The sequence below is a fragment of the Lissotriton helveticus genome, chromosome 9, assembly GCF_964261635.1.
Source record: "Lissotriton helveticus chromosome 9, aLisHel1.1, whole genome shotgun sequence".
Lineage (NCBI taxonomy): Eukaryota > Metazoa > Chordata > Amphibia > Caudata > Salamandridae > Lissotriton > Lissotriton helveticus.
The window spans coordinates 584,944,908-584,970,789 of record NC_136070.1 but is presented as its reverse complement, the minus strand read 5'-3'; the positions used below and the strand labels follow the sequence as shown (position 1 = coordinate 584,970,789).

Here is a 25,882-nt window from a genome sequence, read left to right as displayed (position 1 = left end):
GAAGAAACTAGTATCTCAATGGATTACCCTCAGGGTAGATTCAATACAATCTCTACAAATAAGAGAATCATTTTGCCATATATTGGTCTTTGTTGTAATAGTTTAATTTCCATATGAGTCACTCTTCATCAGTATTCATATTTTTATAGATTAAATACAGTTTCTTTTAATTGAGGACACACTGCCACATGCAGGTATTACTTTTAAATGAAATTGCAAGACTTTAAGTTGAATTTATATTCTTCACTCCAATAGGAATCATTGTCTGATAGATTAAGCACAGTGTACACAAGCAAACAATTCCACAGACAATACATTAGACCAACATTTCATTTATCATCTCACTGTGAAGTAAACAGAATCCAATAATAAAATATCGTCTTTCCTATATATTTAAGTTTAGTGATTTCCCCAATTTGACTTTAGTTAGATCGGAGTTAGAGAAGGATTTTTCTTTCCTCAGAGTGATTGCCAATAGATTAATTTTTATCTCCCTATACCTTAAAGTGCCACTGATAATATGAAATGTATTTGCCTTAGAGATCGAATAGTCGTTGTGAATAATGTATATCGATTTATTTCCTCCTTAAAAGATAATTGCATATCCTAAAAAAGGTTTGAGCATCACCACATCTTCCTCCAAATGCATGAGCTCCTAAATATTTAATAATCCTACTAATTGGTCTTTGAAAAAAAGTGAAACAGAAATATCAAAGAGGTTGTGGAAGCAGAATTCTCTTCCCTCTGGAAGCATGTGTATTTGGGAATAAATCACTAATTTTCCATGGATAGATTTCCAAACCAACAATTATGTCTTTCCAAGCGATCATGGTTTGGTTCCATTTCCAGGGATCCATCTGTTGCCACACTGGAGGCCTCCAGACACCTAGATGTGAAGTTTGAATCATGGTTGAATGTGGGTGTTTATGTGATCTCTACTCTTTTTCCTTATACAGGCCACGTTCCTGTGCTCCATGCCCAGACCGGCGGAAGCAGCAGCAGGACCCACACACATGTGAGTGCTCCTGCAAACGGAGCGCTGAGCGCTGTCGGGCCAAGGGCCAGGAGCTGAATGAGCATACCTGCAAGTAAGTACCACCCATTAGGGGAGCGTGGAATTTCTGGGAAACACAATAGGAAGTAAGTAACCCACTTTGGGAAAAGGATATTCATTGATCTTACAGCACACATGTAGTGAGAAGGTTCAGAAAGCAGTCCTGTAGGTTTCACTGCATCTGCATGTTTTCTGGTACACCCACCGGCTGACCTCAGGTGGCAGGGGTGTCTATAAGTTCAATCTAAGCTTCAAATGTTGCCATGTGGTGGTGCAGAACCTAGCCTTTCATGAGACTGAGAAGGACACTTGGAATTTTGTGCATGTGGCACATCTGCCAAATATAAGCAGGTGTCCTCTCCGCCCTAAGCATGTACACACACGTGCGGCAAGTCTGCTAAAAATTCAGTGTGTATATACACTCTTTAAATAAGGTGGTTGGGACGTCTTCACAATTTGTATGGATATTCCATCCACCAAACTTTAAATGACCCAGAGTCTTTCTTTTGGCTTTCGTTTCTGAGCCCTATCAAATGCAACATTCAAATAGGAAGAAGATATTGTATCCTTGCAGGGATGGCACTATCCCTCGTGTGTTATCACCTTGACCGTGGCACAAATTCTGCCATGGTCCTGGAGAATTAATGAGTGGGCGGGGTTCGAACAGCCCTGGCCGTCCTCCGCACATGCCCACTGTGACGCCTGGAACTGGTTAAAGGTGTACTGTAGCATCCTGCCTGTGAAGAAGGCTTAGAAAACTGTCCTTGTCTGTATAGAATTTTAAGTGTGTGTGATCTTGTAAGAGTAGAGTCGGTTGCAACAAATTGGAGGCCGAGCAGCTCTAGTGCACCGTCCCTGCTCCACAATAAAAACACAGATTTAGTCCAGTATTGGAACTTCTATAGATTCACATGCTTGAATCATTCCCCGTCCTTGAAATGGGAGTCCCATGGTACATTATAATAGGAATGCAATGTTGAACATATACTAGAAAGGCCCTAGGCCCTTTAATTTTGTTACATACCAGAGTCGATTTAAAAAAAAAAAAAAGACCAAACGTAGGTTTCAACCAATCAGATTGCCTGTCCCTCTAGAACACTCCTGTGAGAAGCTTCAGCCCCTCATATTTTCTACTGCACGTCGTGTGCTCTTCTCAGCCATCTTGTTCTACAGTTTTTCGAAGGATTAGAACCTCTTTTATTGCTTCAGGATATATAAAGATTACTATTTAACTCCATTTTGGGTCTGTATTGTTTAACTTTTATTTTGACTTCGTCATGTCAGATAAAGAGAAGAAGAGCCTGTTTAGGGCCTGTGGTACCTGTTCTAAGAAGAGACTCCATTCAGATGACCCTCATAAGGACTGCATTTATTGCCTTTATCCAGATCATAAGGACAAAGAATCTAGGGTATGTCATAACTTTTCTTATAAACCCTTGAAAGACCATGAAGGGTTTCTGCTGATATGGCCACACAAGCTTAAGGCAAGGAAAGAGACAGTATCTAGTGACGACAGTGAGGAGGCATCATCATCATCCTCCTCCAGAAGGTCACATAAGAGGGAAAGGTCGCACCATTCTCACTCTTCTCTTGAGCGATCTAAGAAAGCCTAAAAAATGACCACTCATGAGTCTTACAGGTTAAGCTCTTCTAAATCTCCTTAAAAAGAGCGTAAGAAGACGGAATATTTTTAAAATAAATTCTTCAAAAAGACCAGAGAAAACTAGGTCTGAACAACCTACACCACCCCCTCAAGTGCAGCATTCTTTCAAAAAGGCTTCTTCTGTTCCACCTGTTGCCAAACTGCTGATGAAAGACCATCGCCAAGACAATCGTTGTCGTCGACAATGAAATCCACAGCGTCGTCAACAGCAACTGCCTCTGTCTCCACGCTGTCTCTGCCTTCAGCTGGTTCCTCGAGGACATCCTCGTCGATGACCCATTTGCCTAAACTGTTGATGCTCAAGGTGACTACGGCCTTGGCGTCGAAGACTGTATCACCATCAACGATGCCACTTCCGCCAACGTCATCAACAACTTCGACAATGTCCCGTCCGTCTTCAGACACCATTGTTTCGCCATTGTTACTCACATTCCCATTCGATAGCCCCGACGACATTGGCGATCCCGTTGTTAACCCCTACGCCGCGGGGCTAATAATCCCCACGGTGCGGGGGGGCGCTTGCGGCGCTGCTGTACTCATGACGAGCCTAGCTCGTTATGCTGCCCAGCGGAGCTGTGCTCATCCGCCCACACAATGGAATGCCCCGCAAAGGAGGGGAATTAGCCCCGCGTGGGCGTTCCACGGCTGCTATATCATGAGCACAGCTCCACTGTGCTTCATAATGAGCTGAGCTCGTCATGAGCCTCGAAGAGGTTAAAGGAAAAACAGCAAAAACAGGCGGAAATAATTTAACCCCTGAGCACACCTCTCCCAGCAAGGTGTGACCACTGCTTCCATCACAGCTGAGGAAGACGCTGATGACGCAGTTCCTTCTGGGTATGTGCCCAGCCCTTCAGAACTCACGCCCTTCAGGTTCAATGTGCGCAATATTGGGAGGAAATTGTGTCTCTTCCTTCCTCACTAGTTATGGACTTACTGTTTATTCTTTTATATTATAGGAAGAGTTTTCCCTGCTACCACAGCGCCATTCTCTTTACCAGCAAAATCTCTACCTATACCTCGATCAACTCCCCAACAAACAACATTGTTATTGCCTACTTCTGTCCGCCATATGCCATAATCTACTCTTCTTCACAACCCTGCAACTTCCGATGACAACAGGGAAGAGGGTGAGATCAGTGACCCCCACCAAGAATGGATAATTATCTGATACCCACACCACCGTCTCCTTCGCCAACAAGACATTCCAGGTTTCCACAACTTGCTGGAAAGAGCAACAAAGAGGTTTGGTTTAGCTATGCCCTTTACACAGAACCATTACAGAAGAGCGTAAGAGCTATGCCCGTGATAAGCTACATCTGGGGAGAGGGCTTAAAAGTCATTAGGACTCCAGCCACAGTAAATATGGACTTTCCCCACCTGGATAAAAAAATACAAAGCTCCAGAAGATGCTTCTGCTGGATTGACTGGTCACCCAAAGCCTGATTCCATTATCCCGCAGGCAGCACATCGCCGATCAAAAAAGGTTTCCATCGATGTTGGCGCTTACAGTTAGGGCAGCAAATGTACTCGCTGTTCTTGGTCGATATGATCTCCAAGTGTGATCCTATATTGCCCTTTATTTGAAACAGCTCCTGGAGCACAGTAAAGCAGAGGTCAAGAAGGTCCTCCAGGAAGGAGATTGCACATCATCGGAAGTGATAGACTGTGCCGTGGATATTGCCTCTACTGCATTTCTACAAATTGCAGGAGCTGCTGTGTAACGCAGCCAGGGTTAGCTAAAGCCTACCTCGTTCAGGCCTGAGGTCCAAACCAAAATACTAGATCTCCTTTTCGATGGGGAAGCCGTTTTCGTCAAGCACGTGGATGAAGCACTACAAGCTATCAAAACAAATACAGACACAGCTAAGTCCCGAGTATGCTTCAATATAGGGAAGTGCCCTTTCTGGGCACCTGAGAAAAAGGCCTCCCATTCTACAGGGGAGGTTACCAAAAATATTGTTACCCTGCTTATATTTTCACAGCAATTTTTATCCCAGTACTCTCAACGTCAACCACCAACGGCTTAAAGTCGACCTGCACCAAGAGGTACAGTGGGGCATCAAGGCAAGGACACAGCCCATTGCCAATGGCTACCTACAGGCTCTGGCTATCCATCCTTTATCATCAACCAAGTTAGGGGGCAACATTTCTGCTTACCTCCATCGCTGGCAAGTTCTAACTACTTATTCAATTTGGCCATACTATAGAATTTGTTCAAATTCCACTCCACATTCCACCTCAACCCTCTGTTCCAAAGCATCTACATCTTCTCAAGTTAGAGTTCATTACAGTGCTCAAGAAAAGAGCAATAGAACCAGTTCCCGCATTACAACGAGGGAGGGGATTCTATTCCCGTTTCATTTTGGTCCGCAAAAAGTTAAAACAAAGGGGACCAATTTTAGACCTGAGAACTTTCAACACCTATCTCAAGAAACAGTTCTTCCTCATGATGACTTTACAGGACATTCTGTTGCTCTTAAATCACGGGGATTACTTTGCAACCATAGGCCTTCACTGTGCGTAATTCAAAATCCCCATCCACCCATCCCACAGAAAGTTCCTATGATTTACAATAGCCAGAAGCCATTACCAGTTCAGAGTACTTCCTTTTGGCCTAAAATCTGCTCCTCAAATATTTACAAAGTGCTTGGCCTTGATAGCAGCTTTCCTAAGAAAACCAAGGCAGCAAGTGTTCCATATATAACAATTGGGTTAGTCAAGGCGCCGTCCACTCGAGCAGCACAGGCATCAACAGTAGCCTGTGCAACACTGTTCAACGAGCTGGGCCTTAGCCTGCATCCCAAAAAGTCAGTCTTGCATCCTTCAAAAACTATCCCTATCCTAGGAGCAATCCTCGATTCATTGCTCAACAAAGCATATCCTTCAGTGGTGAGACAATTAAAACTAACGTCCTTAGCAGAACTGATAAGAAAAAAAAGGGTCTCTTTCAGTTTGCCTTTCCATAGCCCTATTTGGGATGATGTTATTGTGCACCCCCCTCATTCCATTCTGCCGTCTAAGGATGTGTCCCCTCCAGGAGGAACTAGACAAACAGTGGCTACAGGCAATCTACGATCTATTCTCCATCACTCCGGCCATGATCAATGCCCTATCTTGGTGGACGCATCGAAAAAATCTATCTGTCGTTCCTGAGTCTGTCTACTCTGTTGGTCATAACTACTGCCGCTTACCTGAAAGGATGGGAGCATACCTTTAGGACCTGCAGGTCAGTGGCTGGTGGTAAAAGCTCATCTCCTTCTTCATATTTATTTGTTGGAGCTCAAGGCAGTCTATCTCACCTTCCAGGCTTTCTTTCCAAGAATAAGGAACTTAGCGGTACTCATCTGGATGGACAATATGACCACAATGCAGTACATCAATAAGCAAAGTGGCATAAGATCACACCTCCTCTCTCAACAGATACAGTGCATCTGGAAGTGGGCTATTCACAAAGGAGTGTCTCTACAAGCGGAACATGTTCACGAAAAGCAAAACACAATAGCAGACACACTAAGCAGACTAAGATCATCTTGTCACGAATGGCAAGTGGATCAGGAAACTCTCAAGAGCATCTTTCTCCAGTGGGGCAAGCCAAGTCTTGACCTCTCTGTGACCCCCAGAACAAGAAATGCCAGTTCTTTGCAAGTTGGCATCCCCATTGGGGATCATAGGGAAATTCATTTTCAATGGCATGGTCCGGCATCTTTGCCCACACCTTTCCTCCCATTCTTCTCCTCCCAAGAGTCCTCATGAAGATGAAGGACTAACCATGCAGGATGATCCCCATAGCCCCGTCCTGGCCATGCCAGCTCTGGTTTACGGAGCTTCTTCTTCTCTAGGAGCAACCTCACCTCCAGTTGAAACTGTCCTGGGGTGAAGTGTTGCATCCGGACCCCAAATCCCTCCATTTATCGCCTGGCTCGTGAGCACAATGAGTTTGCCCATCTGAACTTGTCTTCAGACTGCAGGGAAATACTATCCAAAGTGAAAGCATTTTTGCATTTGGTGCCAGCAAGCTAACGTGCATCCACTCTCTTCTCCGCCTCAAGAGATTTTCCATTATCTCCTTCACTTAGCAAGATCAGGATTAGCTCATGAATCCCACAAGGCCCACTTGGCAGCTATCTCTCACTTTAGGAGATCTACCTTGCTTTCCTTATGGTCCACTACAATTGTTAAGTAATTACTCAAAGGGCTGTTTGGGGTTTTTACACCAGTCAGACCTCCTCCTCTGCTCTGGCAGCTCAATATGTCCTCTCACAGCTTATAAAGCACCTGTTCGAACCCATTCACAGAGCTGATTTGAAGTTCATTTTGTAGAAAAGTTGCTCTCCTCGTAGCTTTATTGTCTGCCAGGGGAGTTAGTATCCTAACCATTCAGGAACCTTTCATGCAATTTCATGATAATAGAGTGGTCCATTGTATGAACCCTAAGTTCATTTCTAAAGTCGCTTCAGACTTTCATTTAAATGAGCTCCTCATCTTCAGAATTTTTTTTCCAGCTCCTACTACAACAGCTGATGCTTAAAAGTCTATTTACAAATTACTAAGAGCATTCACAAGTCTAATCAACTCTTTGTGGCTTACAGTGCACCACTGAAGGGCTATCCTCTTTCTAGGCAAAGCAGTGTTCGATGGATATCCAGCACCATTCCATATTGCCATCGAGCAGCAGGTCAACCGCTCCAGAAGTGCTTTAAAACTGCTATTTAATCTGATTTAAGCATGAGAATCTACGAAGGTTCCAATATTGGAGTAAGCAAATAAGTTACTTACCTGTAACTGTAGTCCTACAGTATTGGAATCTTTCATAGATTCACATGTGACCCACAGGCCTCTCCTAGGAAGCTCATCTTTTTTACTCTCTCTTTTTCTGGGTGTATCTCCTACACTTGTGCTTTGAAAATCTGATGGAGTGAAGCTTCTCACAGGAGTGTTCTAGAGGGTCGGCCAATCTGATTGGTTGAGACCTATGATCGGTCTCTTTGTAAAAAAAAAAAAAACTCTGGTATGTTTCAAAATTAAAGGGCCTAGGGCAACAAGGACGATAATAGTGATAACTATGTCGACCATAACCACGGTGACAACGGTGATTGTGATTGAATCACAGTCAACGACCACAGACAATATAGTCTACAGCGCTCACCCCTTTGACGGTAAAACTGGTCCCTGCCTCGACAACACCATCAACAGCTAAACCAATTCCAATGGCATTACCGGTGAAACTGCCGTCGACGACTTTGACAACAACATCAATGACGAAGTAGGAATCCCAGAAAAAAACAAAAAGAAATGGGTAAAACCATATCTCTGATTCCAGAACATACATCCCCAAGCAAGATGTCACCCTTGCCACCCAGTGATCTCCTGGATGAGGATGACTCAGATGATCATGGTCCCTTTAGGGTTGCATGCAGCCCGTTGTAGCTGAATGTGAAATAAAAGCAGGAAAATGAGGAGGAAGAGTATTATGGCCAGGAGTATTCCCATCCTCAGCAAGAGGTCTCACATTACCAGGAACAATTCCAGCCATATCAGCAGCAACAGTACCAGGAGGAATGTGGTATGCATAGCAAGAGCATTGGTCTCGGTCTTGTAAAGGATCCTGGTAGATTACCATAAGCACTTTCCACCCACAGCTACCTCTCTTAAGAGGTAACATCTCCTCCTACAACTCCTACATTACAACCTTCCGAAAACTCCCCAAAACATCCTAACAGTTGCCTTCTTAAGGCATTTTCCACAGTCCAGAACCGTACCTATGCATGGCACCTCGTCTTCAGATGATGACAGGGAAGAAGGGGAACTTTGAGATATCTACACTGAGTGGAAAGATTATCTCATTCTGAATCTGTTATCTCCAACTCCACCCCACAGATCCACCCCCTGAAGATACAGGATCTTTCCATAATCTTATAGAGAGCACGGCAACAAGGTTTTACCTTCCAATAGCAAAGCAAGCGAACTGCTTCTTATACAATTTTAAGGAACCCTTCCGTAAGAGCATCAGAGCTATACCTATCATAGACTTCATTTGAGAAGAAGTTCTAAAGACAACAAAAAACCGCCGACAGTGGCTGCAGTGTTGCCACGTCTGGACACAAATGTAAGGCCTTGGAAATTTCTCCATCCTGCCTCATTGGACACCCAAAACACAACTCAGTAGTCAACCAACAGCCCAGCGATATTCCAAAATTCCATCAGCACCAATCTCAGCACCTCCTCATAAGTAAGGTAGTTACCTGAATAATATGAGGAAGTCCTTCTCTTCAATATCAGCACTCACAGTGCAAGCAGCAATCTAGTTGACAGTGCTCACAAAGTATGACCGTCAAATGTGGTTGGATAGAAGGAGAGCATCCATCCTCCGAAATAATTGATTGCGACATGGACATTGCATCCACAGGTTTTAGACAGATGGCAGAAGTAGCAGTCCTACGAATACTGGGTTGGTGAAAAGCCACTTCCTCCAGACCAGAGGTGCAAAGCAAGATACAAGACCAATCATATGACGGCAAAGCCCTCTTTAGGTAGCACAATGTAGGTACCCATCATACCAACCTGGATGACAGCAGCTTCACCTGCAATATCAACATTGACAGGCTGCCTACACAAGGCAGAGACGAAAGCTGGGTTGCCAGGGCAAGGACACAGGATGTCAACAGTGATGTATTACAGGCACCAGCTACACCTCAATTTTATCTGGTATGTCTCAGAGGCAATATTTCCAAAACTTCTTTCCGAATATAAGAGAATAATAACAGACCAATGAATATTGGATTTGATTATAATCATTCACACACTGGAATTCATTAAAACACCACCCCTGTCTCCACCCCAGCAGTTCCAGCCAAAACATCTGCATTTTCTCAGATTAGCAGTCCAGACCATGCTCAGCAAAGGGGCCGTAGAACGAGTCCCTGCAAACAAGAAGGGAACAGGTTTCTTCTCCCATTTCTTCTTAGTCCAGAAGAAGTGAGGGGAATAGAGGCCTATCCTACACCTAAGAAAACTGAACCAATAACTCAGGAAACCGACATTTCTCATGGTCTTGCTCTAAGATGTCCTACAGCTTGTAAACCACGGAGATTATATGACATTAGATCTCCAAAATCTATATGTTCGAGGCATGTGGGCTGCTAAATTCATATCTATTGCATAGATCGCCGCCTAGTGTTGGGTCCGGATGATTGCACATTGTTGTCCTGGAAGAGTCTTCGAAGTATCACGAGATAGGTGGCTCCTCCCCTGGACTACAGTGCGCATGGGCATCAACTCCATCCCCAGATTGTTTTTTTCCGCCATTGGGTTCGGATGTGATTTCGACGTCTCCTAGTCGGAATCGAAAAAAACCTACTTCTTTAAGGCCAAAAGGCCTTCGTTACCTCGTCGGTATTGTTCGCGTTCGGTCTCGTGCTTCATTCGACTCTACGAGTCGGTCTTCTGCGGAGTCGAGTAACTCTTCAGACATCGAGGCCCTGTCGTCGCAGCAAGACCCCGACGAGACTACGATGGAACGGAGTCCGTTCAAGTTCTGCCCCGTGTGTGGTTCGAAGTACCCACACATCGACGTGCATCCAGTTTGTAACAAATGCCTCTCGCCGGAACACGACGAGGCCAGCTGTATGGCCTGTTCAAAGTTCAGGTCAAAGAAGACGCTCAAGCTTCGGCGCGCGGCGCGCCTTGAGGCCCAGCGAGCGGCTCCGGCACCCGACGACATCTTCGACGACCCCGAAGCAGGAGGCCCAAGCCATCGTCTGCAGATTTCACCACCATCGACGGAGGTCGAGGCCGATTCCGGAGACACCGTCGAGGGCCAGGACCTTGAATACGTCGAGGAAGTAGGGGACGACGAAGAAGTATATGGGGCCGCGGAAGATAGCTCAGAGGAAGAGCTATGCCCCGAAAGTTACATGACTCAGGCTCAGGTCACGGGATCGCCACTCGGCCTTACCCACGACCATGCACCGCAATCCCCGGCCCCGCCTTCTGGCCCGGCCACGGACACACCAGCGGAGCCGCCATTGCGCATATCGAAACCGAAACCTTCGGATTCGACGTCAACAAAGATGGCCGACGAACAATCGAAGCCGAAGAAGGCTGTCGAGCCAGCACCGCTACGTACGGTGCCCAAGGAGCAGACCTCTAAGAAGGTCGTCGAACACGTGTCGAGCACGGCTGCTCCACCAAAGTCCACAAAGACTGTCGAACCACCATCAGTCGCGACTGCGGCGCCAACAGGCAAACGCCCGGTCGAAGCGCAGTCTACAAAGAGCCCCGAGCCGAAGTCCGGAGGCCCTACGCAACGGCACAAAGATGCCGGTCCGAAACCAACGGCATCGGCGCCTAAGCCTAGGAAGGAGGCCAAGACCATTGGGGTCGAAGATGCGTCTGAGGTTCGAGTACGCACGGACACCTCGTCGACGCTGGGGTCCTCCGATGGTGACGGCCATCAGTCATCGGTAACGAAACCCTCCGCTTCGTTCACAAAGCAAGTCACCGACTCCCTCAAACGTATTCGGGAGAAAACTTTGCCGTCGACCACTCACACGCCGTCGGCTCCAAAATTGGTGGACGCACCAAGGAAACCTTCCACGCAGATCCTCTACACTCTGCCGCCGAAGGTGGCACCGAAGGCCTTTGCACCCCGGTCGGTGTCAAAGGACACAGAAGCCTCGCAACACTCGATGCTAAGTGGACATTTGAGTCGACATCACGCTACAGAAGAACAATCTGAGCATTATATCGATGCCGATACAGGGAAATTGACGCTCTATAAGCGAAAGATTACCTCACGACCATTGGATTCCTACGTCATACCTCTAAAGAAAAAAAGGCCAGAACAGGACCTTCCTACCCTTGTTGAAACTATTCATCCTCAACCAAGGAGGAGCCCATCACCTTCTCCCAATGCTTCAGGGGGAGATGACGATAACCAGGATGACCAGTACAATTTCCCAGATAACGATGCCCCTGATGAGCAGCAGGACTCATGGGTGGACACTGGTGACCAGGGAGGCCAACAAGTGGTACAGGACCCACAAGTTTCTGGTGTACGGACATCCCCAACTGAGGATTCAGCGGCATTCAATGCCTTAATTGAACGGGCAGCTGCAAATCATAATGTGGACATGCATGCCGACCCGGTGGAAGAAGATTTTTTGTTTGACACTTTCTCTGCCGCAGAAAAAACTGTTAAAACACTTCCAATGCTAAAAGGGGTCCTTAAGCATGCACCTGAAATCTTTAAGGAACCCACCAGGGCAAGGGTAGTAAACCCACGTATAGAAAAGAAATACAGACCGGCACCTGGGGACCCAGCATATATTCGGGGCCAGTTGCCTCTGGACTCTTTGGTGGTCGCCAATGCCCGCAAAAGGGCGAACTCCCAGACGACGGGTGAAGCTCCTCCCCCAGACAAAGAGTCGAAAGTGCTAGAAGCATCTGGTAAAAGGGTGGCTGCACAAGCAGCCAATATCTGGCGCATATCGAACACACAGGCCCTGTTGGCACGATATGATAGGGCGCACTACGACACCCTAGAGCAGCTCCTTCAGCACCTTCCAGACGAGTTTAAAGAGGCAGCTGAGATGCTAATACAGGAGGGCAAGCTCATTTCAAACGCTGCAATTAAGTGTGCGCTTGACGTGGCAGATACAGCGGCTAGAGCGATTAACACTAGCGTGATGTTAAGGCGTCAAGCATGGCTTCGCATCTCAGGGTTTAAACCTGACATTCAAACTACTATACTCAACCAGCCCGTTAATCCAGACAGACTGTTTGGCCCAGAAGTTGACACCACCCTCGAGAAGATTAAAAAAGACAATGAGACAGCTAAATCTATGGGGGCGCTTCAGTCTCAGCAATTCAGAGGGAGCACTTTTCGTCGCTCAGGTGCACGCGGTGTTAACAGAGGACACTTGCCACAGCAGACGCAATTCACTAGAGGTGGCGCACAATCCTCGTACCCAAAGCAGGGTGGAGGGGGTTACAGAGGAAACAGTGCCAAGGGCAGAGGCAGAGGCAACAACAGCTCCCGTTCCTCTGCCGCCAACAAACAGTGACTCTCTGTCACTGCCCCCCGACCATCCAACACCTGTCGGGGGGAGACTCCAGCAGTTCCTGCCAGTCTGGACGTCCATCACCACAGACAGGTGGGTGAGGAAACTTATCCAATACAGTTATTGTTTGGAGTTGACATCCACTCCACCCAACATTCCCCCCAGACAACGTCCTATGTCGGCAGAGCACTTGCACTTATTGCAGCAGGAAGTTATCGTGATGCTGCAAAAAGGCGCAATAGAGCTCGTACCAGTAGAGGAAGAAGGAACAGGGGTCTATTCCCTGTACTTCCTCATCCCAAAAAAGGACGGATCCCTCAGACCCATTCTGGATCTACGCCCCCTCAACCTGTATATCTTATCAGAACATTTTCATATGCTAACACTGCAGCAAATTCTTCCCCTGCTAAACCAAGGGGACTTCCTAGCAACCTTGGACCTCAAGGATGCTTATTTTCACATACCACTCCACCCCTCCCACAGAAAATACCTCAGGTTCACCATCCAAAACAGGCATTATCAGTTCAAAGTCCTACCCTTCGGAGTGACCACTGCCCCCAGAGTGTTCACCAAGTGCCTGGCGACAGTGGCGGCGCACCTCAGGAGACAAAATATACATGTCTACCCTTACCTAGACGACTGGCTTGTTCAAGCAAAGTCGGAACACCAGTGCGCCGCACAATTGTCCCACACCATTCACCTCCTTCACAGTCTAGGTTTCTCACTAAACTACCCAAAGTCGCACCTCCAGCCTTCCCACGTGCGGCAGTATCTGGGGGCGACAATAAATACTCTGACTGCTACAGCTCAGCCGAACCAAGTGAGGATCGACAGCATTCAGGCGCTCATCCATAGGTTCAGACCGCAACACTCCCTACCAGCAAGAGTGTTTATGCAGTTGATAGGCATGATGGCCTCCTGCATCTTCATAGTCCCGCACGCAAGGTTGCATATGCGTCCGCTCCAAGAATGCTTGGCACATCAGTGGACTCAGGCTCAAGGACAGTTCAAAGACCTAGTGTTGGTGACCGGTCGGGCATACAACTCTCTGCATTGGTGGAATCCGCACAACCTTTGCAAGGGCCGACCGTTCCAAGAGCCTGTGCCACAGATTATCCTAACAACGGACGCATCTCTCCAGGGGTGGGGAGCTCATGTGCTCCGCTACACAGTGCAGGGACTGTGGTCAACGCAGCAACAAAAGATGCACATCAACTACCTGGAGTTGATGGCGATCTTCATGGCACTCAAGTCCTTCAAAGTACATCTGTGCAACAAGGTCGTGTTGATCCGGACGGACAACATGACAGCCATGTACTACATCCAGAAGCAGGGAGGTACACACTCTCCACAGCTGTCTCATCTGGCTCAAAGCATGTGGAAGTGGGCCATTCAGAGGAACATCTTCCTCATGGCGGAACACCTCCCGGGCAAGGACAATCAGATGGCGGATCTGCTCAGCAGGTACAGCCATCAAATGCACGAGTGGGAGATACATCCATCAGTACTCCACCTGTACTTCCAGCAGTGGGGTCATCCAGAGATAGACCTGTTTGCCACAAGGGAAAACGCAAAATGCCAAAGCTTTGCCGCCAGGTTCCCTCACCCACAATCGCAAGGCAATGCGATATGGATGAACTGGTCAGGCAAATTTGCGTACGCTTTTCCCCCAGCGCCTCTCATTCCGCTGGTGGCAAGAAAGCTAAAGCAACACTCGATGATGCTCACCCTAGTTGCTCCAACGTGGGCACGCCAACCATGGTACACCACGTTTCTGGAACTTTCCGTGGTACCGCATCAAAGGCTGCACCTCACACCCAGGCTCTTGACGCAGAACCATGGCGACATTCAGCATTCAGATCTGCAACAGCTCAATCTGGCGATCTGGCTCCTGAGATCTTAGAATTTGGCTACCTCAACCTGCCTCCTGAATGCATGGACATCATCAGAGAGGCAAGGAAGCCCACTACCCGAGCTTGCTATGCCGCAAAGTGGAAGCGGTTTGTCATTTACTGTACAGAACATCACATTGACCCGCTAGATGCATCCATTCCTAACATCATCTGCTATTTGTTACACCTTTACAAATGCAATCTAGCTTACGCTTCCATTCGGATACACTTATCCGCCATAGCAGCTTATCTCCAGAACAGGCAGCATCTCTCTGTTTTCAGGGTGCCTGCCATTAAAGCCTTCCTAGAGGGACTGAAACGAGTCATTCCTCCAAGGACACCACCAGCTCCTGTGTGGAACCTCAATGTGGTCCTCACTAGACTGATGGGCCCACCTTTTGAGCCGCTACATTCATGCGAGATTCAGTTCCTGACATGGAAAGTGGCCTTTCTCATTGCTATTACATCTCTCAGGCGTGTTAGTGAGCTGCAAGCTCTCACGATACAAGAGCCATTCATACAAATTCATTCAAACAGGGTAGTGCTCCGCACTAACCCCAAGTTCTTTCCGAAGGTGGTGTCACAGTTTCATGTCAACCAAACTATTGAACTGCCCGCATTCTTTCAAAACCCACAAACAGTAGCAGAAAGAATGCTCCATACGTTGGACGTCAAAAGGGCACTAATGTACTACATTGACAGAACACAACAATTTAGAAAAACACAGCAACTTTTTGTTGCCTTCTCAGCCCAGCACAAAGGCAACCCTATTTCCAAGGCAGGAATAGCCAGATGGATCGTTAAGTGCATTCAGATTTGTTATCAAAAAGCTAAACGTACTCTAACGGTCCCCCCAAGAGCGCACTCCACACGTAAGTTGGGGGCCTCCATGGCTTTCCTGGGGAACATTCCTTTGGAAGACATTTGTAGAGCAGCCAAGTGGTCTACACCACATACATTTACAAAGCATTACTGCGTAGATGTACACTCCAAACAGCAGGCAGCTGTAGGACGGGCTGTTCTCAAAACACTTTTTCAGACTTCTGCCGCTGGCACGGGCGGCCGCCTTTAATGGAGGGACTGCTATGTATTCTATGCAATAGATATGAATTTAGCAGCCCACATGCCTCGAACTGAATATGCTACTTACCAGTATGCATCTGTTCTTGGCATGTAGGGCTGCTAACATTCATATCGCCCACCCTCCTCCCCGGTGCCCGTAGCGGCTGCAGATACTTCATGCATTCACTCATTAGCATGGATGATAAAGATCAATTTACAATGGTCAGGCGATTTCAGTAGTTGTTTCCTAAGTTGAATTTGCCCGGCGTAAAACGCCTCTAATACCATACGAAATTACTCAATAAAGAGGCAGGCGCTGGAGACTGGAAGACAGGAAACAAGTTTTATTCCGACGGAGTGGAACACATCAGATCGGACAACAAGGTATCGTCTCGAGGTGCTCTCTCAACTTCTCTGAGAGCTGGTCTTTTATACACTGGTTTTAGACATGTGAACGTCCTTTATTACAACAGGGACATTGTAGAGCATGAGAATGACATCAGAACGATATCCCTGTCACCCCCCAGTTCCGGCCCATTCCAACACATGACAACAGTAGAGACCCTTTCCCCTCATATGATTGGGAGGGGCTATCACGCAGCTGAGTGTTCTGCCGATCTCTCTGGAATGTGTGCGCCTGATCGAATCTCTGGGGGTGGAGGGTCGTGATCAATAGTGGCCTCTTTCAGGAGAGGCGAGTGCATACAGTAGGGGGCAATAAACTGTAACCTCGGGCTAAAGGATGACCAGCGGTCAGTGCTGACGTTAGGCTCAGAGGAAGGGTCATCAAAGGAGGGGTATTCATGGACGGAAAGGAGGTGTTGGTCAGGCGCGGGGTGCGATTCTCTGGGACAGAATCATGCGGGAGGGGAGGGCTCCTGACTTGTGCATGAGAGAGCGGGGGCAGTCAGGGTGCATGGGGGATGCTCGCAGGGTCAGGGAAGTGTGCTGATGAGCGATCGTGAACAGGGAGACCATGGTACCTAAAATGGCTGTCGGGTATGCTCGTACGTGAGTCTGCAAGATGGCGTAGATAATGTTCAGTATACGAACTAAATTTCCACAGTCCTCCCTTTAACATGTCTCGCCAGCTTGTCAGTTCGGATCAATCCCCATGAGACCACGCACCTCTATTTCGTATAGGGGACTCATGTGCTCTGGTTTAAGGTTCAAAGTCTTAGAGCACATACAGTTGGAAATAAGTGCACATAAAGGTGGTAAACATTGAATACCTAAACAACATCCACATAGTATCGTGATCAGTATCAATAAAAACGTGAACAGTCTCCATCCCCAGTTCTTTAAAGTGTCCCAGAACCAGCCTCCAAGCGACCATCCTTCCTGTTCCTGGTGAACCTCCGAGGACAGTCTGTGGAGGTGTTCGATTGCTTTATAGACTGAAGGTGAGTTATCTGGCACGTAGGTGCAACAGCTGGAGCCGATGACACGGCATGCACCTCCACGGTCGGCCAGAATCACATCTAAAACAAGACGGTTTTGAAGAGCCACCAGGCGGACTGCCTGAAGCTCAGCCGTGTTGTTGGCGAGGACGCCAGCGGTGATGTTGATGGTTGTTTCTAATGCCTGAGTTAGATGTCGGATTGCGCGGCTATTGGCCATTGGTCCCCACAGAGGAACTAGTCCCTTTGCTGCATCCAGGAACTGTGCTCCGGTGGAGTCGGCTTGTTCAACATCTCCAGCGCGCTTTTGCCGGTGGTGGTTGGCTGGGGCCACATACGTGGGAGGAAGAATGAAGGCGATGTAGCACGTACCCTTCCAGCCTTTTGGGAGCCACGTGTAAGCTTTGGTGCCACAAACAAAGTACATATTCGGGGAAGCAACAAAGGAAGGGGGGTCAGCTGAGGCCAATGGTTTGGTGATGCGGCAAGAACTGTGACCCACCAGCTGTGTTCCTTGCCCTTCGAGGCATACGAGTCCTGTGACATTGATGACGGACAGGGCCGTAGTCAGGGTGGCAGCCGTTTGTTTCCGCAGGTGAGAGAAGGTGGATCTGGCTGGATTGTGGAGCACTTGCATTTCGACCCTTTCTTTGGCAGGGATGTTCGTAAGGAAGGTTGAACCTGAAATTGCAGGACAAAAGGGCTTTCCTGTATTGTTCAACAAAAACCCATAGTAGAAGTGCGACACTGTCTGACCAGAAGCAGCATTGTCCTTGTGGCTTTCTTGCATGAGGATCAACCAGGCGAGGCAAGAGCCGTGAACTGAGAAAGGTGAAGGAATAAAGGGGATGGAGTGTCCGGTAGCATGTGGGAGCAACCCACAGATCCAACAGTTTGTGGCATTTGTAGCAAGGTTGTGCTGGTGCAACAGTTGTACAAAGGAATTGTTCCAGAATTCCCTACGCCTTTCTCGAAGCTGAGGTGAAAGGGTGATCAGGTGGTGCTCTTTCACGGTGGTCGGCTGGACAGTGGTCGGCAACATTTGGTGAGCGGGCGTGCTTTCCTCCAGGATCCAGAAGGAAGTCATGAGGAGGAGGCAGAACAGGGAGATAACGAAGAAAGCGATTGTCTTTGAGCTGTGCAATTTGTCAGTTTTTGGATTCCTATAGTGGGTATTTCCTGTTGCTTTCGATGTCTTCTTATCTGGCGCTTTCATCATCTTCTTATCTGGCGCTTCCATCATCTTCATCTTCAAGGTGCTCGGTAGTGGGCAGAACCCCAGACTTAGTTTAGTTTCTCTCCAGGTAGCCCTTGATTGCTTTGGGTCACCGTTCTGAGACTTTTAACTTAGTCAGTGGTCTACTTAGCCGAAGCTCCCTCCTTTCGACGTAGGAAATACCCTTCTCGAGATGGCACAGTGGGATCAGAGTGTTTTGAAAGTTCAAGTGCCTCCGTATCAGGATAACAGTTCAGTGATGGTCGGTCTTTGTTCAGGAGCTCTTCTTGGGTGTTGACGTTGTCTGTCGTGGCCAGGTTTGAGGAGACCTTTTTGCAGTGATGGGCGTGCAGCCAGTGCTTCTTCCCCTCCACTCGAAGAGCCGTCCGAGTGGTGATCAGTACTTGCCAGGGGCCCGTCCACCGGGGTTCCAGACTCTTCGCTCGTTGGAAATTCCGGATTAAGACGTAGTCACCCGGTTGGATATCGTGACCGGGACCCCTGGAAGTATCGGGGATGGCCTGCTGCACCTGTTGATGAATGACAGACAATGTCTTAGTTAACTTGTACAAATAATCTGACAGCAGGACGTCGGGGACGTCATGAATGGAGGTTGGTTTGGGGGCAGTCCAGAGGTTCATAGGCCGCCCAAACACAACTTCGTAGGGGGTCAAGTGATGCTTAGTGGGGGTGGAGCGCATTGATAGTAGTGCCAGTGGAAGGGCATCTGGCCACTTAAGCCCTGTGGTGGCCACTATTTTTGACAGTTTCAGTTTCAGTGTAGCGTTGTGTCGCTCAACCAGGCCAGCGGATTGGGGGTGGAAGACCGCATGGAACCTTTGTTTGACCCCCAACCCCTTCAGGATAAGTTGAATAACTTCAGCTATGAAGTGGGGGCCATTGTCGCTCCATAAAATTCGACAAAGGCCGTAGCGAGGGAAAAACTCCTTCAGTAGTACTTTGGCAGTAGTCATGGCAGTGTTATCACGGGTCGGATAGGCTTCCACCCATTTGCTGAAGGCACATACAATGACTAATACGTACTTCAAGCCTTGGCACCTCTCTAGCTGGATGTAATCCATCTGGAGGACCACAAAGGGGTGGTCGGGGATCCCCAACCCTCCCCGGGGTACCACAGTTCCTTTCCCGGGGTTGTGTTGTAAGCAGATAAGGCACTGTTGGACTAGGCGTTTGGCTGAGTCGGGGATCTTGCCGTTGTGCCAGACTTTGGAAATGAGTTCGATCATGGGGGCAGAACCTATGTGTGCAGGGGAGTGTGCCATTGTCAGTATGGGGATCAAGTATGCATCAGGCAGCAACCATTTGTTTGTGTCCTTTGTCCGCCAGCAGCCTTCATCGTCCCTTAGACCCACCCGTGCCCACTCAGTCAGTTCGTGTGGTGTGCTGGTCGATTGGATATCCCTGATCGTTTCCCTAGCATCGGTCCATTGTTCTGCCTGTGACCTGGTCACATATATGCGCGTCGTGGCCCTATTCTCAGCTGTGGTTCGGGCAGTGATGTCGGCTAGTGCGTTTCCCTGTCCAACTAAATCTGTCACCTTCTTGTGTGCCTGACATTTGATCACTGCTAATCGTGTGGGGAGAAGGACTGCTTCAATCAGGGCGGAGACTAGATCTCCGTGAAGGATGGGTGTACCATGGGACGTCAGGAATCCCCTTTCCCTCCACAGGATCCCAAAATGATGAACTACTCCGAAGGCGTACTGGCTGTCCATGTAAATGTTCGCAGTGGTTCCTTCTGCTATGATACATGCTCGTGTGAGGGCAATTAGTTCTGCTGCCTGTGCTGATCGTTGTATGATGCAAGCTGTTTCAACTACTGTTCGAGCAGTCGTTACCGCATAGGCAGCAGAAGTGGTGCCGTCTGGGAGTTTGATGCAAGAGCCATCTACCCATAGTTCTCCGTCAGGGTCTGTGAGAGCAACGTCTCGGAGGTCAATTCTACTCCTAGTCTGTTCGTCTGTGAGAGTCACGCAGTCGTGTATAGGGGGCACATCGGGGTCATTTTCGGGCAAGGGTAGCAGTGTAGCAGGGTTCAATGTCATGCATCTCTTCAGAGTGATGTGGGGCGCGAGCAAAGTCAATTCGTATCCTGTCAGTCGTGCACTAGTCAGATGTTGAGTCTTTGTCTGGTTCAAAAGTGTGTCAACTGCATGGGGTACTAGTACTGTGAGAGGGTTCGAAAGTACAATTCCCTCACTCTGTCGGATAGAGACAGCAGCAGCGGCTACTGCTCGAAGACAGGCTGGTAGAGCTCTGGCGACTGGATCAAGAGTGGCAGAGAAGTAGGCACAAGGGCGCTGTTTGGCGCCGATGGACTGGGTCAGAACGGACAATGCGCATCCCTCCCTTTCGTGAGTGTAGAGGGAGAAGGGCTTGGAGTAATCTGGTGTTCCTAGAACGGGAGCCGAGCAAAGGGCATCTCGCAACTCCTTAAAGGATGCTTGGCATTCGGGAGTCCACGGGAGTGGGAACAGAACATCTTTGGCCAACAGGAAAAGTAGGGGTTTTATAATGAGACTGAAATTTGGTAGCCATTGTCGGCAGAAAGAAGTAAGGCCTACTAATGAACGGACTTGCTTCTGTGTTTTTGGAATAGGGGTGTCTAGGATGGTTTGGATTCGGTCGGGTGTAAGTTTTCTCCCTTCTTTGGACAGGAGATGACCTAGGTTTGTTACTTGGGACTGACAGAACTGCAGTTTCTTTTTGGAGACTTTGTGGCCATTCTCCGCAAGAAAGTGCAAGAGTTGGATAGTGGCTGTGATTGCAAGTGGAGTGGTGTCGGCCGCCAAAAGGATATCGTCGACATATTGGATCAACACTACTCCATCTGGTAGCTGGACAGCGTCCAGCTGCCTTTTCAGGGCTTGGCTGTAAATGCTGGGACTTTCAGTATAGCCCTGGGGAGCTCTACAAAATCGGTATGAACGGTTTTTTAAAGTGAAGCCGAAGAGATAACGGCTGTCTGGATGGATGGGGATAGAGAAAAATGCATTTTTAAGATCAATAACGGTGAAGGTGGTGGCAGTGGACGGGATGAGAGTCAGAATGGCGGCGATGTCTGAGACTACAGGGTACTGTGGCACCACCACTTTGTTGACTTCTCGTAGATCGATGATGAAGCGATACGCTTTCTCATCCCCCTCACCTTGCTTCTTAACAATGGGTAGGATAGGACTATTGCAGACATTACTAACCACTTCCTCTACCACTCCTGCATCTACCAAGGACTGAATAATCGCCACCAATGCCTTCTCGCCTTCGGGCGATATCCGGTACTGTGGGAGTTTCGGGAGTATTGCATCTGGTCGAACAGTTATGTGTACAGGATCGATCATCATTCGTCCCACATCTGAGTCGTTTCTGGCCCATAGGTGCGGGGGTAGCGAATCGAGCAAGGATAGGTCAGCATCTGTCAAAATGTACATGTGTCGTGCGGGGTAGGGTCCGGACATGTTCGGGTTGTCGTACAGGATGACTCGGACTCCTTCCGGGGAACACCTAATAGTAGCTCGGAAATGTTTCAGTAAATCAATACCCATAATAGCATCAGGGGAGTTGGAGGAGAGTAGAAACGTCGTGTCAGTGGGATTGTTTCCTAGGTCAAAGGAGATAGGTACAGACAGGGGGTTAGTGGAGGGCGTCCCATCGAAACCTATCGAGGTAATGTGTGAGCCAGACAAGGGTGCCCTTGGAATCAGTCGTTTTGATAATACACTACGTGTCGCTCCGGTGTCTACCAAAAATGGAGTCTTTGTACCCAGGACCTTAGCGGTGACATAAGGACCTTGCTGGTCTACACAGAGCTCGACTGGATCCCTCCCTTGCCCCTGGCAGTCCTATGCAGAGTCGTGATCATTGTAGCCATCGGACTGTTGGCACTGATTCTGTCGGGGCGGTCAAATGTGTTTGGTCTACCAGATCGGTCATTGGTGGTGTCGTGGGTCTGTCCTCGTCCCTGCCCTCCAGTTTTGGGGCCATTTGCCATGTCCCTCGTCTCTTTATTTCTAATCAGTTCCCGAAGGGCTGGGCACTGAGACTTCCAATGTCCAAATTCTTTACAGAATGCACATTGATTCTCATCAAGGTCGGTTCGTGGAGCGCCAGGGGCGGGGTTGCGGTCTCTAGGGGTCGAATTCCTAGGGGCATTCGACTGGTAGTTCCCCCTATACCGTTCCCTCCCTGTGGTCACTCCCTGTAGTTGTGCAATCATTACTCGTTCCTTTAGGTCCTTTTTCTTTTTCTCAGTTGCCCTTTCGTTCTCATTCTTTTGGTGTTCGTAATACTGAGCCATCTGAAGGATAGCTGCAGGTTTGGAGGCTCCCCAACTACTTTCGCTAGTCTGTAACTTTTGGGAGACCTCTTGCAATAGCCCCTTTACGTAGTTCTGCACGAATAGGTGTTGTCCGGTTGCGGTGGTCATGTCTTGGCCACTGTAGTCGGAGAACACTGTTTCAAATCGTGAGAAGTATTCTGATACGTCCTCCTGAGGTTTCTGGCGGCAGGCCGTGACTATCGACCAGTCTACCTTCTTTTCTGGGATCAACGTTTTTAGCTTCTGCACTATTTTGTCGGGGAGTTCCAGTATGTCTTTTAAAGGTTTCTTTCCGGGCTCTCGCTGCCTATCTAGTTCATTGAGTTTTGTCCAGGTGTGTCCGAACAACTCCGTGTGGTCAGTTCTCCGGATTTGCTTCCACACATCAGCCGGCAGACACAACCCGAAAAATAAATCCATGTCCGCTAAAGTCATTATAGTTGAGCCCAAAGCTGTGCCTAATTCGGTATAGAACGCTGTAGGGTTTTTTCTTAAATCGGGCAGGGTTTGTCTAAAAGTTAAAATATCTTGCCGATCCCATGGTTGGTAAACCCAGTTGTACACAACCCTCCCTTTGGCGTCTGCATGGTTGATATCATCGTTTGTTCCCTGACCTCTCGGGGGAACCCAATAGGGGGCGGCTTCTCTGATAGGCATCATAGTGTTGGCTGCTCCTAGTGAGGGTTCAATCGTCTCAGGGACTGTGAGTTTGACCTCTGGTTTCTGCTCCGCGAGGTGGCGGAAGACCTCAAGTATTTGCATGAAGAGATCCGTCATATCGCTTTCAGCCCCATCTCCGACATCAACCTTTCTATATAGGGCCGTCAATTTAGCAGGACCCTTAGTCTGGTACCTATCCTCATACGCGTTCAGGGTGTGGTAGCTGAACCGTAAAATAAAATGCCGTCTGTGACTACCGGCATGCGAGTTGTGCATATTCATCGTATATTCTTCACTCTCCCTCCGTTCTACCAGGGTTTTTGCTATTTGGTCGATTCCATCCCGCTCATCTTTGCTCAACCTATTTGGTCTGGCTGTTAATTGTTTGCCAGTCTCAAGTTCATCTGGTGTTGTTACCGATGCGGCTGGTGCGAAGACCGTAAGAGTCGGGGCACTAGCGCTAGGGTTACCCTCGACTGCACTCTGGACTGGTGAGTGTTGTGCTAGAGGCTGGCAGGGAGCATAAGGAGGAGGCATGTAGATCATTGGAGGACCGAGCAGTAACTCGTCATTTGCCCGTTGTTTGGAGGGTACCTCCGGGTAGAGCGTAGGAGTGGTCCTGACAGGGCATTGACCTGTCAGTCCTGATTCTTGTGATTGTTTAACTTCCTCTCTTCTTCTTATTTCTTCATCTAGTTCTTTTGCGGCCAGATGGGCTGCTTTTCGTAATTCTTTCACTGTTTTTGCTTCCTCTTTTTTCCTGCGATGCTCTGCTTCTCTGCGCCACATGCCGATACTATCGAGCATAGTGGATGTTACCTTATTTATTTTTACAGCTGCTTCTAGTGTTTTTATTTTATTTTCATCAAAAGAACCTATCAGTGGCCACTGGTTTTTAGGATCCCTTTTTGTATATTTATGCCATAACTTACTATAAGCTATAGCGACTAGTCCTTGCTTAGTAAACATGTCCTTATTAGGGGTGCCCTCCAGTGGAGCTGGATGGTTCATCTCTAATAAGCGGCCCGGGTTGACCCAACTATGAACCAATGGGGAGAAGATAGGCATGACGAATTACCATAGGGGGCAAAAGCCTGCACTACCTATCTTTTCACTATTTGCAAAGGCTGGACAGAATATTCTATTTTACACTATTTGCAAACAGAGAATACCTCCCGAAAGACCCAATTTCCAAACAGTCAATGTTTGGTCAAACAATCAATCAATGAGGAACGTAATAGGTACGACGTGTTAAAGGTTTGCGTTACCTACCCTTCACTTTCTGCAAAGGGAGAGAGAATATTCCTATTCTTCCCCGTTTGCAGGCAGAGAAGATCCCTAAGAGAACCAACTTCGAACAATTCAATGCTCGATTCAATCAATCAATCAATGGGGAGAAAAAAAGAATAAGCACGACGTGTTAAAGTTTTGCGTTGCCTACTCTCCCCTATCTGCAAAGACTAAACAGAGTATGGCGATTCTGTGTTTGTTTGCAAATAGAGAATTTCTCAGAGACAAATAAGTAATACTAGTATTATCAAACAATCAATCAATCAATTTCGCAATTTTGTCGTGTGTCACGACCTTACCCGGACCGCATGGACAGTTTCTCGTCTTCCGCTTCCAGCGCCCGATCGTCCTCTACTCTCTGTTGCTATCGCGGCACTCCTGGTGGTTCCCAGTCAGGACCGTAGATCACTCGGGAGAGGTCTGCTCGGAATCAGTGAAGTTCAGATGATCGGCTGTCAGACGAGGGTCTATCGGACAGGAGCTCTTCCGATCGTTGCAGTCGTTCACTCTGTCGTCGGGACCTCTCCCACTGGATCCACGTGTCGCTGATGGGCCCCGCGTTTGGGACGCCAATTGATAAAGATCAATTTACAATGGTCAGGCGATTTCAGTAGTTGTTTCCTAAGTTGAATTTGCCCGGCGTAAAACGCCTCTAATACCATACGAAATTACTCAATAAAGAGGCAGGCGCTGGAGACTGGAAGACAGGGAACAAGTTTTATTCCGACGGAGTGGAACACATCAGATCGGACAACAAGGTATCGTCTCGAGGTGCTCTCTCAACTTCTCTGAGAGCTGGTCTTTTATACACTGGTTTTAGACATGTGAACGTCCTTTATTACAACAGGGACATTGTAGAGCATGAGAATGACATCAGAACGATATCCCTGTCACCCCCCAGTTCCGGCCCATTCCAACACATGACAACAGTAGAGACCCTTTCCCCTCATATGATTGGGAGGGGCTATCACGCAGCTGAGTGTTCTGCCGATCTCTCTGGAATGTGTGCGCCTGATCGAATCTCTGGGGGTGGAGGGTCGTGATCAATAGTGGCCTCTTTCAGGAGAGGCGAGTGCATACAGTAGGGGGCAATAAACTGTAACCTCGGGCTAAAGGATGACCAGCGGTCAGTGCTGACGTTAGGCTCAGAGGAAGGGTCATCAAAGGAGGGGTATTCATGGACGGAAAGGAGGTGTTGGTCAGGCACGGGGTGCGATTCTCTGGGACAGAATCATGCGGGAGGGG

At 48.2% G+C, this 25,882-nt stretch overlaps 1 protein-coding gene across 2 annotated transcripts in view; it reads left to right on the top strand.

The window, feature by feature from the left end:
- Positions 1 to 25,882, top strand: part of VEGFB (vascular endothelial growth factor B) — a 319,927-nt gene that overhangs the window by 289,269 nt on the left and 4,776 nt on the right. For both annotated transcript variants that reach the window (XM_078660553.1, XM_078660554.1), the window contains one exon: positions 957 to 1,088. In XM_078660553.1, coding sequence (XP_078516679.1) covers positions 957 to 1,088 — 132 coding nt within the window. The remainder of the gene's footprint in view (positions 1 to 956; positions 1,089 to 25,882) is intronic.